We start from the raw sequence: 16,896 nt of genomic DNA on the forward strand, positions 1-16,896 counted from the left end.
ACATAAAAACTGAAGTAGGGGTGCCTGGGTGGCTCAGCGGGTTAAAGCCTCTGCCTTCAGCTCAGGTCATGATCCCAGGGTCCTGGGATCGAGCCCCACATCGGGCTCTCTGCTCACCGGGGAGCCTGCTTCCTCCTCTCTCTCTGCCTGCCTCTCTGCCTACTTGTGATCTCTGTCTGTCAAATAAATAAATTAAAAACAAAAACAAAAACAAAAAAACTGAAGTATATTTTTACACCCAGTATCTATGATGCTATAAATTTTTTCTTATTTTTAATACTGCAAATTCTGAAAGCACAGTAGGTTTAAGAGGTTAGCATTGGTACATAATTCTCTTATTCTGTGAATAATTTCTAAGGAATAAGGTTATTAGTAAAATGCAGGCTAGATTCTCACCTTAGTAAATTCTATTCCCCAATAGTTTAAGTAACTCTAAAAAGGCCTTCAACACTATTTGGCAAATTTCATATATATGGTATATATATATGTGTAACTATGCATATATGTGTATATATATATGTATAACAGTAGGTAGGAATACTTAAAAAAAAGATAAGTATGTATATATATATGTGTGTGTGTATGTACACACACACACACACACACACTTTTGGTTTTGGGTACCATCTTTAAATACTCTTTGGTATCTAGTGTTTGGAAGAATGAAGTACAATAGAAAGTTCTACCATCAGCTGTGGAAGGAATTAGAGCTTTTCCTAATAATACATTTTTATGCATTAGTAGGTTAAGGCCCAAGGAATATACCTCAAGCTAATGCTACCAAAGGTATTACATAAAATTTATCCTACATTTGTGAAGGCTTATTAGTTCAAACTTTAAGTATAATAATATTAACAAAATATCCATTGATTCTATAGCTTTCACGTAAAATCTTTTATAAATGTAGGAACAGCAAGGTGATGAGCTGTTACCTTCAGGTGAAAAAATAAGATGCCAACAGGCTAGGTCAGCAAAGCACTGTTGACTATAAAATCAAGCCAAACTTCTTTAATTTAACTCACTCAACAAATATTAATTAAAAGCCCTTTATGTGCCAGACATTGTGCTAATATGATAAAAAGTCCAGGATGCAAAACATCAACCCTCTGAAGATAACTTCTGGTCTTATGGCCACAAAATTTAGACAAAAGATGCTATAAAATGAATTCCAAACTGTCAAGTAATCTAATTACTGAATTAATTTCAACATAAACTGGCAATTTAACTAGAATCAAGCAGTCCCTGATGTATCATGAATTATAAATTTCTACTCTGGATATCTTACTCTATATCAAGTATTTCCAAATCCTTCAAGATAATTTCATATCATGCTCAACTAATCTTTAAAAACTTCTTTACCTTAAACCAAAATGTATAAAACTGCCATCAGTTTTTGTTAAATATTTTAATTTTTTTCATTTAACTCCTTAAACTGACTACATTATTTCTGAAATTTCAATTACTAGAAGAAATTAAAGATTTACCACGGATTTTGGATGATACTTCTGTAAGAAGTGAAAGCACCTTTACAGAGAATACGAATTCTAGTTTTCATTCATTGGTCACATATAGTGAGGCTGATGTTTCCTGTTGTTCTCTGTTATTTCCCATGAGACAAATGATTATTCAAATCTCATCCTGATGCAAAAGTATCTTTAAGGATTATATAGTAGGAGTAAGGAAATCTTATGTTAGAATCTTTAGGAGGAACTACAACTACAAAAGGTTCAGTAGGAACCCAGTAGCTTAAACCTCAGCATCACTTGAGGAGATTCCTAGGTGGTCCAGGGAATATAAAATTTATTAGAGCAAATAAAAGTCCCTAGTTTCTACAGAGAACAGCTTCCACACTGGAAACGTTTACTGAGTTCTTCTAAATTCTGTTTGATTCTCTAATGATACAACTCTAAATAGAAACATGATATAGATTACATTTTTCCCAAAGGAAAATAATTTTTGTCTTTTCTATAATAGTTATGAGCCAGATATCAATGAGAAATGATGTATTCTTAAAAAGTGGCTTTCAGGGACACCTGGGTGGCTCGGTCAGCTGGGTGTCTGCCTTTGGCTCAGGTCATGATCCCAGGGTGCTGGGATTGAGTCCAGCACTGGGCTCCCTGCTCAGTGGGAAGCCTTCTTCTCCCTCTGCCTGCTCTGCCTGCTCTGCCTGCTGCTCCCCGCGCTTGGGCTCTTTCTCTGACAAATAAATAAATAAATTCTTCAAAAAAAAAAAAACAAAAACAAACAAACAAAAGTGGCTTTCAAATGTCTTTCATAGCAGCAGAACCATTTTTTCAAACAAAATAGGACTTAGAGTCTTTATACATAAAGTAAAAGGCAGAGATACTATGATTAAAGATAAGTTGGAGGTCCCTCTCAAATGTCCCCTTTATCCCTACATTGCTTATTCAAAGAACACTGTGGCCAAGAAACAGTACTAAAAACAATGAATGTAAATTCTTGGCTTACCAGAGTCACTGAATCCTTTCCTCTTAAATGCACAGAATTAAAAGAGCAGTTCATGGGTATTTTTTATTATAGAGAATTTTTTGGGTCCCATTTCTTAAACAAGGATCAAACACAAAACATAATCACATATACTTACATATTTCATATTTCAGTTATAAACTAATAGTCCACATTATGCTGATGATATAAAAACAAGAATAAAGATAAGGACAAGTATCTTCCAAGTTTTTGCTCAGACATATGAGTTTAGAAATAGTCATTGCCATCCTCAGAGCAAGAAAAAAGCTGAACTGAAAATTACCAATTCTTCTTAAATCCAGCAGAGAACTGAGGTTACAAGGCAAACTGCCTCCCTGAAACACTGGAGATAGTCGAATACAGAGAATCACAAATAACTTCCAGAGTCAGTAACCGGTAGGAATACTTAAGCAGAGATCGATGAATTGATGGGAGGTCTAGTATGGATTATCTTGAAAGATAAAAATTCTGACAGGGGCTGGGGGTGGGGGTGGGGCTGTGCAGCTGCCCACGCTTTTGTGAGTTTTACCTCCAGGAATTTTACCAGAGTCCTAAGGTAAAGACAGGAGGAAAACTTAGGGCTTTCTAGCATGGGGAGAGTGAAGGCAATTGATTTTAAATATGCCTAGAGTGTTCTTTTCTCCTTACCAAGGGCCTCCCCTCAAGGAAAATTACTAAAGCCTTATCTGGACTAGGGGAAAGAGAATTAGATAACTTGAGCCCTCCAGATTCCCTGTCTCACATAAGGGGAGAAAAATAAAGAAAATAAAAGAAACTCTTCTTGGGGCACCTGGGTGGCTCAGTGGGTTGGGCCTCTGCCTTCGGCTCGGGTTATGGTCTTGGGGTTCTGGGATCCAGCCCTGCTTCGGGCTTTCTGCTTGGCGGGGAGCCTGTTTCCCCCTCTCTCTCTCTGCCTGCCTCTCTGCCTACTCGTGATCTATCTCTTGCTCTCTGTCAAATAAATTAATAAAATCTAAAAAAAGAAACTCTTCTTAAAGTCAAAGCCCTTAGATTCAGCCCACTAAAAAAAGTTAGATTTAATCATGAGATGATAGAATGCTTCTCATCTACAATACCTTATCACCACATCAACAAGACTCCTGTATAATAACAGAGGATTACAACCAAGAGAGTTGTAAGATACAGACTCTATTTAAAAATGAGCTTCAGGGGGCACCTGGGTGGCTCAGTGGGTTAGGCGTCTGCCTTTGACTCAGGTCATGATCCCGGGGTCCTGGGATCGAGCCCCTCATCAGGCTCTCTGCTTGTCAGAGCCTGCTTCCCCCTCTCTCTCTGCCTGTCTCTCTGCCTACTTGTGATCTCTCTGTCAAATAAACAAATAAAATCTTAAAAAAAAAAAAAATGAGCTTCAGGGTGTCTGCGTAGCTCAGAGGGTTGAACATGCGACTCTTTGTTTAGGCTGGGGTCATGATCTTATGGGTCTTGAGATCATGCCCTGCACGGGGCTTTGTGCTCAGCGGGGAGTCTGCTTGAGATTCCCTTCCTTTTCCCCTCACCCCACATGTGCTAAAATAAAATAAATAAATCTTAAAAAATGAGCTTCCAACAAAACCCAAAGACAACAGGGGAGTGGGACATAAAGGACACTAGAAGAAACTGAAGCCTCTGAAACCGACAGCTACAGCAAACATTAAACGCTGCATAATTCCTAAGCAAAAACTGAACACTGAAGGTCTCTTTGCCTCAGTTCCCATTAACTGATAGAACTTATTGGGCTTTCAAAAAAAGTTACAAAGCATGCTAAATGCAAAAAAACAAAACAAAAAACAACAAACCCAAAAACCAACCAGAAACCAAACACCAAAACCTAACAACAAATCCAAACCAGTTTGAAGAAACAAAGCATGCATGAGAACCAAACACAGATAATGGCAGAGACTTTGGAATCACCACACTGCAGACTTAACACAATTATGATTAATATGCTAAGGCTCTAATAGACAAAGTGGCAACATGAAAGAAGATATGGGTAAAGTAAGCAGAGAAATGGAGATGCTAAGAATCAAAAAGAAATGCTAGAGGGACACCTGGGTGGCTCAATCGGTTAAGTGTCTGCCCTCGGCTCATGTCATGATCCTGGGGTCCTGGGATTGAGCCCCGCATCGTGTTCCCTGCTCAGCGGGAGCCTGCTTCTCCCTCTGCCTGCTGCCCCCTCTGCTTGTGCTCTCTGACAAATGAATAAATAAAATCTTTAAAAAAAATGCTAGAAATAAAAAATACTGTAACAGAAATAAAGAATGTCTTTGAGGAATGGCTGGCTCAGTGGGTGAAACATGTGACTTGATATCATTCTTATGGGTTTGAGTCCTGTGTTGAAAATAGAGATTACTTGAACAATAAAATCTTAGGACAGCTGGGCGGCTCAGTCAGTTAAGTGTCTGCCTTCACCTCAGGTCATGAACCCAGAGTCCTGGGATCAAGTCCTACTTTGGTCTCCTTTTCAGCAGGGAGCCTGCTTCTCCCTCTGCCTGCTCTGTCTGCAGCTCTCCCTGTTTCTGCTCTCTCTCTGACAGATAAATAAATAAAATATTTTTAAAAATTAAATTAAAAAAATAAAATCTTAGGGGCGCCTGGGTGGCTCAGTCATTGGGTGTCTGCCTTCGGCTTGGGTCATGATCCCAGAGTTCTGGGATCGAGCCCCACATTGGGCTCCCTGCTCAGTGGAAGCCTGCTTCTGCCTCCCTCACTCCCCCTGCTTGTGTTCCCTCTCTCGTTGTGTCTCTCCCTATCAAATGGACAAATAAAATCTTTAAATAAATAAATAAATAATAAAATAAAATAAAGCCTTAAAAAAAATGCCTTTCGATGAAACCATCAATAGACTGGATGTTGCCAAGAAAAGAATCAGTTAGTTTAAACTTGTATGAGTAGAAACTTCCCAAACTGAAGAACAAAGAGAAAAAAAAACAAAACATATTCAAGAACTGTGAGACAATTACAAAAGGTCTGACATATGTGTAATGGAAATACCAGAAAGAGGAAAGAGATAAAGTGGAAGAAATATTTGAACTGAGAATGGCTGAGAATGTTCCAAAATTAATGACACACACCAGACCACAGATCTAGGAAACTCAGAGAATACCAAATAGGATAAATGTAAAACAAACAAACAAACAAAAAAACACCACATAGATATATTATATTAAAATAGCTAAAAACCAAAGACAAAAAGTCTTGAAAATAGCTGGAGGGAAAAGAACAAAAACAAAAACTTACTGATAGCACAACACTGGATTACACTGGATACCTCTTGAGAAACCATGTAAGCAAGAAGAGTAGAATGAAAATTTTAAAGTTAAAAGAAAAAAAAAATTATGTCCACAAAATTGTTTCAAAAGTGAAGAAAAAATATTTTTTCAGATTAAAAACTGAGGTATATTTGCACAGTAGATCTGCCTTATAAGAAATGTTAAAAGAGATTCTTCATAGAGAAGAAAAATGGTGGAGGTCAGAAACTAGGATGTTTATAAAGAAAGGAAGGGTACTGGAGAAGGAGAAAAATGGAAGTAGAATGAAATATTTTACTTATTTTTAACTGAACTGAACTGATAAATGTTCAGAGTAACAACAACAATGTATATGGTGATTAAATCTTTTGGATAAGTGAAATGAATGACAGCACAGTGTAAGGACACGAGGGAAGAAGTAAGAATACTTCATTACAAGGTACCTGTACTACACATGAAACAGTATATTGCTGTTTGAAAGCAAACTAAATTAGGCGTAAATATGTATTTCAAACTCCAGAACAACCACAAGAAGTTTTTAAAAGAAGTATAACTGATATGCTAAATATAACTCAACTAAAACCAAAGAAAGTAAAACATGTGAAAAGATACAAAACACAAGTGAACTGAATAGAAAACATTTATAAATATGATAAATATTAATGCAACTGTACCAATAATCATTTTAAATGTGAATGATCTAAACATAAAGAGACTGGCAGAGTAGATAAACAAAATGAAACCCAACTGTGTGTGGTGAAATATAAAAACACAGATTATAAAAGTGATGGAGGTGTTTGGGGATGAGCAAAATAGGTGAAGGGGATTAAAAAGAACAAACTTCCAGTTCTAAAATAAGTAAGTCATGGGGATGAAAAGTATAGCACAGGGAGTACAATCAATAATACTGTAATAGCTTTGTATGATAACACATGGTAACTAAACTTAGCATAGTGAATACGTTGCATAATGCATATGATTGTCAAGTGGCTAAGTTGTACACCTGAAACAATGTAACACTGTACACCAACTACACCTGAATTAAAAAAAATTTTTAAACGTAGTTAGCAAAAGTTAAAGGATTGACTTATATGAGGAAAACCTGGGGGGGTGGGAAGAAGAGAAAATCATATTCAAAGTTGACAGTTGGGGACCAATAATATTAGTTTGAACATTAAAATCCATTTTATACTCCACCCCGCCCCCCAAAATAAAAGGATGGTGAAAGATATACCACACCAACAGTAACAAAAAGAAAGCTGGAGTAACTACACTAATGTCAGACACAGCAGACTACAGAGTACGGTTACTATCAGAAATAAAGAGGAACATTACATAATGATAAGGAGGTCAACTCTTCACAAAGACATACAATTCTTAAGGTCTGCATTCCTAACACAAAGCATCAAAATATGAGCAAAATCTGACAAAACTGCAAGAAGAAAAAGACAAATCCACTAATTATACTTGGAAACTTAGCACAACTCTATCAGCGAATGACAGATCCAGCAGGCAGAAAATCAGTAAGGATGTATTTGAACTAAAGAGCACCATCAATCGATTGGATCTAACTGACATTTGTATAATACTTTAACATCAACAGAAAATACATTCTTCTCATGCTCACATGGAATGTTTACCAAGACGGACTACATTCCAGGACATGAAATACACCTTAAATTTAAAAGAAGAGAAATCATATAAAGTATACTCTCAGATTATAATGTAATTAAGCTAAAAATCACTAACAAAAAGATAGGGGGACTACCCCAAAATATTTGGAAATTAAACAACACACTTCTAAAATATTTTGAACTAAGTGATAATGAAATTATAACTTAACAAATTTGTGGGATATAGCTAAGGCAGTATACAGAGGGAAAGTTTTAGCCTGAAATGTATATATTAGAAAAGATCTAAAATCAGTAATCTAAGCTTCCACCTTAGAAAACTAGAAAAGGCACAATATAAAAATAGAAAAAATAGAAAAAAATATTAAAAAATGTTAAAAACAAAAATATAAAAAATAAAGTAGAAATCAATGAAATGACAATAGGAAATCAACAGAGAAAATCAACAAAACCAAAAACTGGTTGTTTTAAAAGATCAATAAAGTAGATAAACCTCTAGCTAGCTTAACCAAGAGAAAGAATGAGAAATGACACAAATTATTAATACCAGAAATGAAAGCTTCTTTCATTGCTACTGAGCCTATGAACATTAAAAGGATAATAAATGTTATAAATAACTCTATGCCACAAATTTCGTAATTTATGAAGTAAAAGACACAATCTGCTAAAACACAAGAAGAATAATTTGAACAAGCCTTAACTATTGAAAAAACTGAACCAATGATTTATGGTTTCACTGGTGAATTCTACCAAACTTTAAAGGAAGAAATGATACCAATTCTCTGTAATCTCTACCAGAAAACAGAAGGAGAGAACATTTCCTAATTCATTACATAAGACCAGCATTACCCTAATACCAAAACCATACATAAAAAGTCAGAAAAACTACAGACCAGTAACTCTTGTGAACACAGGTGTAAAAATCCTCAAAAAGAGGCACTTGGGTAGCTAAGGCAGTTAAGTGCCTGACTCTTGATCTCAGCTCAGGTCTTGATTTCAGGGTCATGAGTTCAAGCCCTGTATTGGGCTCTACACTGTGGAGCCCACTTTAAAAAAAAAAAAAGATGCCTGGATGGCTCAGTCTAGGTTAAGCGTCTGCCTTCGGTCCCAATGTCCTGGGATGGAGTCCCGCATTGGACTCCTTGCTCATGGGGAGCCTGCTTCTCCCTCTGCCTGTTGCCCCTGTTTGTGCTCTCTCTCATTCTCTGACAAAAAAAATAAAATCTTAAAAAAAAAAAAGATAAAAGAAAATAAATCCTCAAGAAAAATATTAGCAAATCCAATCAAATAACATTAAAAAAAACTATATACCAACAAAAAATGAAGGATGCACTATGTCATTGTGTGCCCCTACCCTGCTGCTCTATCTCCCACTTTGCTGAGCCTCTTAGGCCAAATGTAAAAACACTAAATAAATACCTTAGGATAAGATGAAAAATATACATATTTAACTTTTTCACTGCATATGCAAAGCTGATTCAATATTTAAAAATTAACTGATGCAATCCGTTACATCAACAGGCTAAAGGAGGAAAATCGTATGATCATATCAACAGATGCAGAAGAAAGAAAAGATATGACAAAATCTAACACATATATATTACTAAAAACTCAGCAAACAACCCAATTAAAAAACAGGTTAAATCTGGATACCCTACCAAAGAAGATATTCAGGTGGTAAATAAGTAAATGAAAAGATGCTCAACATCTTTTGTTACCGGGGAAATACAAGTTAAGACAACATAGATATGAAGGCACATCTATTAGAAGGGCTAAAATCTAAAAAACTGACAATACTGAATAGTGATAAAGATGTGGAGGAGCAGGAACTCTCATTCATTCATTGACGGTGAAAAATACAAAACAGTACACCTACTCTGAAAAATAGCTCGGCAGTTTCTTACAATGCCAAATACAGTCATACCATACAATCAAGTAACTGTAACCCTAGGAATCTGCCTAAATGAGTTAAAAATCATTTCCATACAGGGGCGCCTGGCTAGCTCAGTCGGTGGAGCATGTGACTCTTGATCTCAGGGTTGCGAGTTCAAGCACCATGTTTGGTGCAAAGCTTACTTTAAAAAAAAGAAAAACTTATGTCTACACAAAACTAAACACAAACATTTATAGCAACTTCTTAACTGCCAAAAGCCAGAAGCAATCAAAATGTCCTTTGATAGGTAATAGACTGGTGCATCCATACGATGGAATTATTATTACTCAGCAATAAAAAGAAATGAGCAATCAAGCCACAAAAAGACATAGGGAACCTTAAAACTTCTATTTTTAGTGAAAGAAGCCAGTCTGAAAAGACTACACACTGTGTGATCCAACTTTATAACGTTCTGGGCAAAAGCAAAACTATAGAGATAGTAAGAAAATCAGTAGTTGCCAGGGGCACAGAGGTGGGGGAAAGACGGGAGGCAGTAAAGAGAGTTGAACAGATCAAACAGGGCATTTCAGTGTGGTAAAACTATTCTGTAGAATACTGTAAAGATGAATATGTGACATTATGCACTGTCAAAATCCACACAACTGTATAGCACAAAGAGTGAATCCTCGTGTAAACTATGGGTTTTTAGCTAATAGTAAGGTATAAATGTTACTCATCAATCTTAACATACACATCACACTAACACAAGATGTTAGTACTAGGGAAACTGCAAGGAAGAGGGAATACATGGGAACTCTGCACTATCTGCTCAACTTTTCTATAAACCTAAAACTGCTCTAAAATATAGTTTACTAATTTTTTTAAGCAATAAGGATGCATATTATCACAACTATTATATAACTATTCTGGGAATATAAGATATTTTAATTGGATAAGAGGACATATAGGAAAAAAACCACCAGTTGAAAAATATAATAGAAGTTATAAGACTTTATGATAGCAACAACAAAAAAATAAGAGCCACAACTAGCAGTAAATTCTACAATTAATAAATGTGAAGAAAACTTTCAAACTGTTCTGGGTAGAAAAGACTATAATACCATAAGCTGATACCTTTTTCTTATAAGGGAAGAAATAATACTGAAAAGATAAACACTACCAAAAAAATTCATTAGTAGCAATTATAACAAGGGACACCTGGGTGGCTCAGTAGGTTAAGCATCTGCCTTTGGTTCAGGTCGTTGATCCCAGGGTCCTGGGACTGAGTCCCATATTGGGCTCCTTGCTCAGTAGGGAGCTTGCTTCTCCCTCTGCTTGCTGCTCCCCTGCTTGTGTTCTCTCTCTGACAAATAAATTAAAAAAAAAAATCTTAAAAAAAAAAAAAAAAGGCAATTACAATGAAAATGCCAACATGCTTTTTTTTGGATCTCTAGAAACATTCTAAAGTTCATTTGAAAGTATAAGTATCTGTACATGTACCAAGTCCAATTTATAAATCACTCTAGTTTCAAAATCTAGCAAAGTACTTGGGATAAGTGCTTGAAAAAAATTGAGAAACACCCTGAAAAAGAAAAATTAGGAGAGGAATCTTCCCATATCCAACATTAAAATTTAAACTGATGGTATAATAAGGACAGAGACCAGTGGGATAACAAGTAATACAGAAACAGACAAAGCATACAGGAATTTAATATTATAACAAGGGTAGAAATTCAAACACTTAAGGAAAAGATAAACACCAATATGTTAGCCATTTGGAAAAAATAAAGCTAGATTCATACTTTATACATAAAACTAAATTACAGATCGATCAAAAAATTAAAAAATTAAAGTAGTGGAAGGCAACAAAATGTGTATGATGTGATCTAAGAATTGAGAAGCTCCTCCTAAGCATGAAATAAAAACCATGAGTTTTTCTAGTCTGTCACTAAAACATCTAGCTAGAACAATAACAAACTTAATTAAATACAATGGATACTCCCTGGAACCTAGACTAGATACCATTTCCCATTAAAAGACCTCCTCGGAGAAATTTGATGCCATGTGTGCAGCAGGAACATTTTGTTTAACAGAGAGCAAGGAAACTGCTAAAGACATATTAAGATCACTGATATTAAGATCAACCAAAGGAACTGGGAACCAGCATGAATAGGCCTCTACTTGTTAAAGATGGGATGATTCAAACATCAAGAAATAATAACTTGAATGGACTAAAATACCTCCAATATTTTTAAATTCATAAATTCACTTATAAGGACACTGAAAACATCATAAGCTCATTTATAACGAAACTAAAACCAAAAACAAACAGAATCCAAACTTCATGGGACACCTTTGAAGAATACAAGTAAATAATGCAATATTTTGAAAAATGATAAGCAAGAACTATCATAAATAACCTATCTAGCCTTTTCTCTAGGAACTTACTATGCCTCAGAGAAACCAAAAAGTTGGTAAGAGGGAACGTTTACATTTTACAACTCTTAATGAAGTGATAGATTTAGGTGATGATCCTCAATGGCTGTTGACATCACAAAAAAAGAGACAAGATATTATATGTCTCCTGATGGAAGTACACAATGCCACTTCTAAAACTCTCTTCATAAAACTCAAACAATTGAGAGAAAAGGAGCAGAGGGATAGAGAATCTGAAGCCAACTCTGTGCCAAGTGCAAGCCCAACGCAGGGCTCCGATCTCATGAGCGTGAGATCACAACCAGAGCGGCTGCCTAACCGACTAAGCCACCCAGGAGCTCCTGTATTGAAACTTTTCTAACCATCTCAGCATTGCATTAACTGTCCACTATGCTGCCAACTACCTCTTTATAGCACTTATTTATACCATAAGTTTGTTTCTGGATGTGCTTCTATAGAAGCTGAGAATGATCCTTTTTATTTCTAACTCCTAGCACATACACCCTCCTAGAGGGTACTCAGTAAATATTTGCAGAATCAAATTGAGATGGCAGCATCTAAAACTGGCTTTAAAAAGTGACAGTCTCTAGGAAGCCTTGTTGAGTCTCATTCCAAAAAGACTTTCAAAGAGAAGGCACAGATCAAATCTTGTAGCAAGATGGGAAATTGTGTCGTGTATTTAGGCATTTAGACTCATGAACTCCAGAAACTTTTTTTTCTTGAAATACTATAAGTGTTTCATCTAAAGCAACTATTCCCAAACTTTTTAGTCAACAAACAGTATTAGGTGACTACCTATTACATTAGCTTCCATTTGCATGAAAAGACAAAAAGAAAATCTAAAAAAAGTAAAGATTACAGTTGACTTTGGTGAAAAACCTTTCAAATTAACTTACAACATAAACAAAACAAAGGTCAAAATAAACAAATAAAAGAAATAATCAAAGACCACTGAAAGCACTGACTTGTGCTAAACTACCTTTTGACAAACAGTCAAATGCCTATAGTATACACATATAAAACTGGAAATGATAGTTACCTTTACTAACATGATAGAACCTTATTCATTTTTTTAATTGGGAAAAAAAAAAACCAGCAAAAACCCACAAGTAGAGACCTGACAAAATGATTTCATGACACCACTACTGGGTTGAGATTTAAAGTCTGATGAACACTGTCCAAAGTTGTGCACACTATTAATAATCCCTTACTCTAACCCTCCTACACTGTTGGTGGGAATGCAAGCTGGTTCAACCACTCTGGAAAACAGCATGGAGTTTCCTCAAAAAGTTGAAAATAGAGCTACCTTATGACCCAGCAACTGCACTACTGGGTATTTACCCTAAAGATACAAATGTAGTGATCTGAAGGGGCACGTGCACCCAAATGTTTATAGCAGCAATGTTCACAATAGCCAAAACATGGAAATAACCTAGATGTCCATCAACAGATGAATGGATAAAGACGATGTGGGAGATATATATATATATATATAGATATATAGATATCTATCTATATATCTATATATATATATATATATATTAGAATACTATGCAGCTATCAAAAGAAATGAAATGAAATCTTGCCATTTGCAACAACGTGGATGGAACTAGAGGGTATTATGCTGAACGAAATAAGTCAATCAGAGAAAGACAATTATATGATCTCCCTGATATGAGGAAGTTGAGAGGCAACGTTGGGGGTTTGGCGGGTAGGAAAGAAATAAATGAAACAAGATGGGATTGGGAGGGAGACAAACCATAAGAGAGTCTTAATCTCACAAAACAAACTGAGGGTTGCTTGGGGGTATGGGGGTAGGGGGAGGGTGATTGGGTTATGGACATTGGGGAAGGTATGTGCTATGGTGAGTGCTGTGAAGTGTGTAAACCTGGCGATTCACAGACCTGTACCCCTGGGGCTAATAATACATTATATGTTAATAAAAAATAAAAAAATAGAAAAAAATTAATCCCCTACTCTACAGTGATAGCCACAACCCCACAACAAACCTCTATATGAAGTTTACAGTAAAAGTACATCTGTAGTATATCATAAAAATTATGAACAGCAAATATAATTTTTAAAAGAATATGGTAATTACTGCTCTCAGTTAAAGTGAAATGGAACTTTGATATCCAAAAAAATGAAGGGTATTATGTCTATTAAGACAAGTGCCTTAGTCCTAGACCTCTAAAAAGTGACAAAATAAAGGGTCTTGGCTGAGCACTGTTAAAGAACTATCTTATTTTAACCAACATTATTTGCAAGCATTTCATAAGAAAGCCCTGTTTTAGGAAGTTCAATCGTACTCACTGTTCATCTTAGTTATTAAATGGTGGGATGGTATGGCTTTAAAAATAATTTTCATGGGGTGTCCAACCCAAACTCAAATTTAAGACAAATCAGTCTTCCTAACAGATTATTATCTTTAAGTTGCTACAAAAATTTGATAGCTACCACCAACTTCGAGTTACTTTAAAAAACCTATCTCTTTTCATAGCCAAATATGAAATCAAATACTTAGCTGATTTTCTTTTGTTAAAAACTAATACTGAGACGCATTCCCCAATAACCTACCATTAGGCAATGAAGCTCTTTCTACCATTTATATAAATTTTTTAGCTCAGGTGCCACTGGACCTATATCAACATCCCTCCTAACAGGAAGTATTTTTGCTAAAAGATTTCAGTGGTTTCAAAAAATATTTTTCATAAAAGTAGAGATGACAGAGATATAAATATAAAAGCATTCCAGAACAAAGAGAATTTATGTGTATCAAATAAAATTTCCATTTACTTTTTACAAGATTGCCACAGACACATGAAGTTGTGTCCAGGTTTTCTCACTGGATCCCCTTGTTGACTAGATGCACTGAATGGAGAAGGCTGGGAAGTGTTAGGCTGGCTCTGTACTTGCACAGCTGGTGAAGGCGTCATAGGAGTGTTCTGTGAAAAAACACAACCACGCAGTTTGTGAGATGACACTGAAAGACATTCATATTTTATAGTATAGGCATAAATGATAATGACAATTATGATTACATTGCTAGTTATGCACTTCTAACATAGAATTTACATTTGTAGTTAGTAATTATTTCTTAAAAATTCTTTAAAAAAGATAATTATTTTTATAAAAATAATTAGGAAAGATTCTTTTATTTCATATGAACCATAAAGGCAAGATCACATTGTTAATGTTACAGGACATAAATTATTTAGAATTAAGAAATTTTAGATCAATAAATTAGGCAGAAACAAAACTATAGATTAAAATGAGGAATAAATCTACTATAAATGCACTCACTGATTTACTTACATACATTCTGCACAAGAACGAATCAACTGCAAATTAATCTTTCTTTGCATATATTTCCTTTCAGATTTTTTAATGACTACACCATAAAACAATCATAGCAAAACACAAAGAAAATTTCTGATGTTAAAAATGAAGTAACCATAAATAGAATGTTATAAATATTATTTTATAGTAAGCCATTTTAACAACTTTAGTCTTTAAAGTTGTTCAGTTTCAGCTTTTGATGGACAATACAAGTAAAAGAATTCTAATTCCAATTCTAATTCAGAAGTCTTTTAAATATAAGCTATATTTTCTTCTTCTGTAGCCTATCCCTTTCTCTCTGAAAAATACATAATTATAATATGGCTTAAAACAATTTGAGGCAAAATATTTTCTTTGAACCTTAACTCAGATTTTATTCATAACATATCACAAAGGGAAAAATAATAATGAATTTCTCATATAGAAATGGTAGCACACCATTTTCAAAGCATTGTTTAATGGCAATAAATTTAAACTCTGGAAAAATATTAAATATACTCATTCACTTATAAGGTAATATTGGAAATAGCTGGGCAAAACCAGTTAAAAATTTCTGCATACATCAGATTAAAATCCATAATAATTAGAAAAAAGACAGTAAGCTATAATAAGGCTAGAGCATAAAAATGAAAAAAGAGAATAAAATGCTGAAAAAAAGTTTAGAAATGTGAAGTCCTAGGACTCTTTGAGTTCCAAGCTCTAAGAAAAAGAAAATCTACTTTTGGGATATGATTGAAGTTGTTTCCATAATAGGATCTGGCCCCACACTTAAGATTTTATAATATGGTCAGTAAGAAAACATATACATGCATATGCATGCATGAAAAACAGGTGCCATGGATAGGGTGTGGACTTTTTAGCTTGACACATCAGTACTCAAACTTTCAATTTGCCTTTTAAACTAGTTATGTGACTCAGGGCAATCTCTTTAACCTTTGTGATCCTCAGTTTCCTCATCTATAAACTATTAAGTAATGAAATCTTAACATAAGGGATTGTTTGAAGACTAGAGAAACTACAGATGAAGAGCCTAGTTCTAGATTCTCAACAAATGGCAATATATATGCTAGAAGTCCAAATAGATAAGGGACACTAAACTTTGGAGGAAAGATAATGAATGAGTCTGCTTTGGGGACAGTGGCAGATCAACTACAAATGTCTATTAATAGACGTTAATGCTGGAAACACGGATCTCACAATCATTCTCCTGGGAATTCTTAAAGCCATAAAAACTGATGCTGAGAAAGCAGACAAAAGAAAAAAAAAAGGATCAGAGACAAAGGAATGGAAGGTAACATTAGAATTAGCCTATTTATCAAAAGAATTACTCAAATTGTTTCCCTGAAATGAAAATATTGCAATAAAAATCCAAGAAATTCTAATAAGGGGAGTAACCAAGAGAATCAGTTTCAGCCAAATACAAATATTAGAGAGTAACAAGTTACAAATATCCCAGAATTTTAATTAAAGGGTAAATTTGCCAGAAGCATCAAATTCCCTCAGAATGAAGCTTCTGGTTCCCTTTTCTATTACCACTTAAATTAGGTATTTTATTGAATATCTTGTTATATATTTGTAGATTAAGCTTATTTTTATTTTCAAACGTGCTAACAAATCTTTAACCTATTTTTTTTTCATTGAGGAACTCTTATTTGGTGTTGCATAGAAAATTTAACAAATAATCACAAGGTATTTTGACCCCAAATGTGAGTGAGGGATATGGCAAGGATGACTGAAATTAATCTAAGCTGTTAAATTAATAACGAATAAAAACACATTAACCAAATGCAACGTGTAAAAACTTGTGGATCTTAATTCAAATGAGCTGTTTTAAAAAACCAAACCCATGTTGTTTTTAAAAGACAACTAGAGAACAATGAAC

At 34.8% G+C, this 16,896-nt stretch overlaps 1 protein-coding gene across 2 annotated transcripts in view; it reads right to left on the reverse strand.

The window, feature by feature from the left end:
* The window catches only part of ARID2 (AT-rich interaction domain 2), a 158,130-nt gene that overhangs the window by 23,188 nt on the left and 118,046 nt on the right, over window positions 1-16,896 (reverse strand). For both annotated transcript variants that reach the window (XM_032876970.1, XM_032876971.1), the window contains one exon: window positions 14,472-14,620. In XM_032876970.1, the coding sequence (XP_032732861.1) occupies window positions 14,472-14,620 (149 nt within the window). The remainder of the gene's footprint in view (window positions 1-14,471; window positions 14,621-16,896) is intronic.

Source organism: Lontra canadensis, unplaced genomic scaffold, assembly GCF_010015895.1.
Source record: "Lontra canadensis isolate GAN:19392208 unplaced genomic scaffold, GSC_riverotter_1.0 scaffold59, whole genome shotgun sequence".
In the NCBI taxonomy this organism is placed as follows: domain Eukaryota; kingdom Metazoa; phylum Chordata; class Mammalia; order Carnivora; family Mustelidae; genus Lontra; species Lontra canadensis.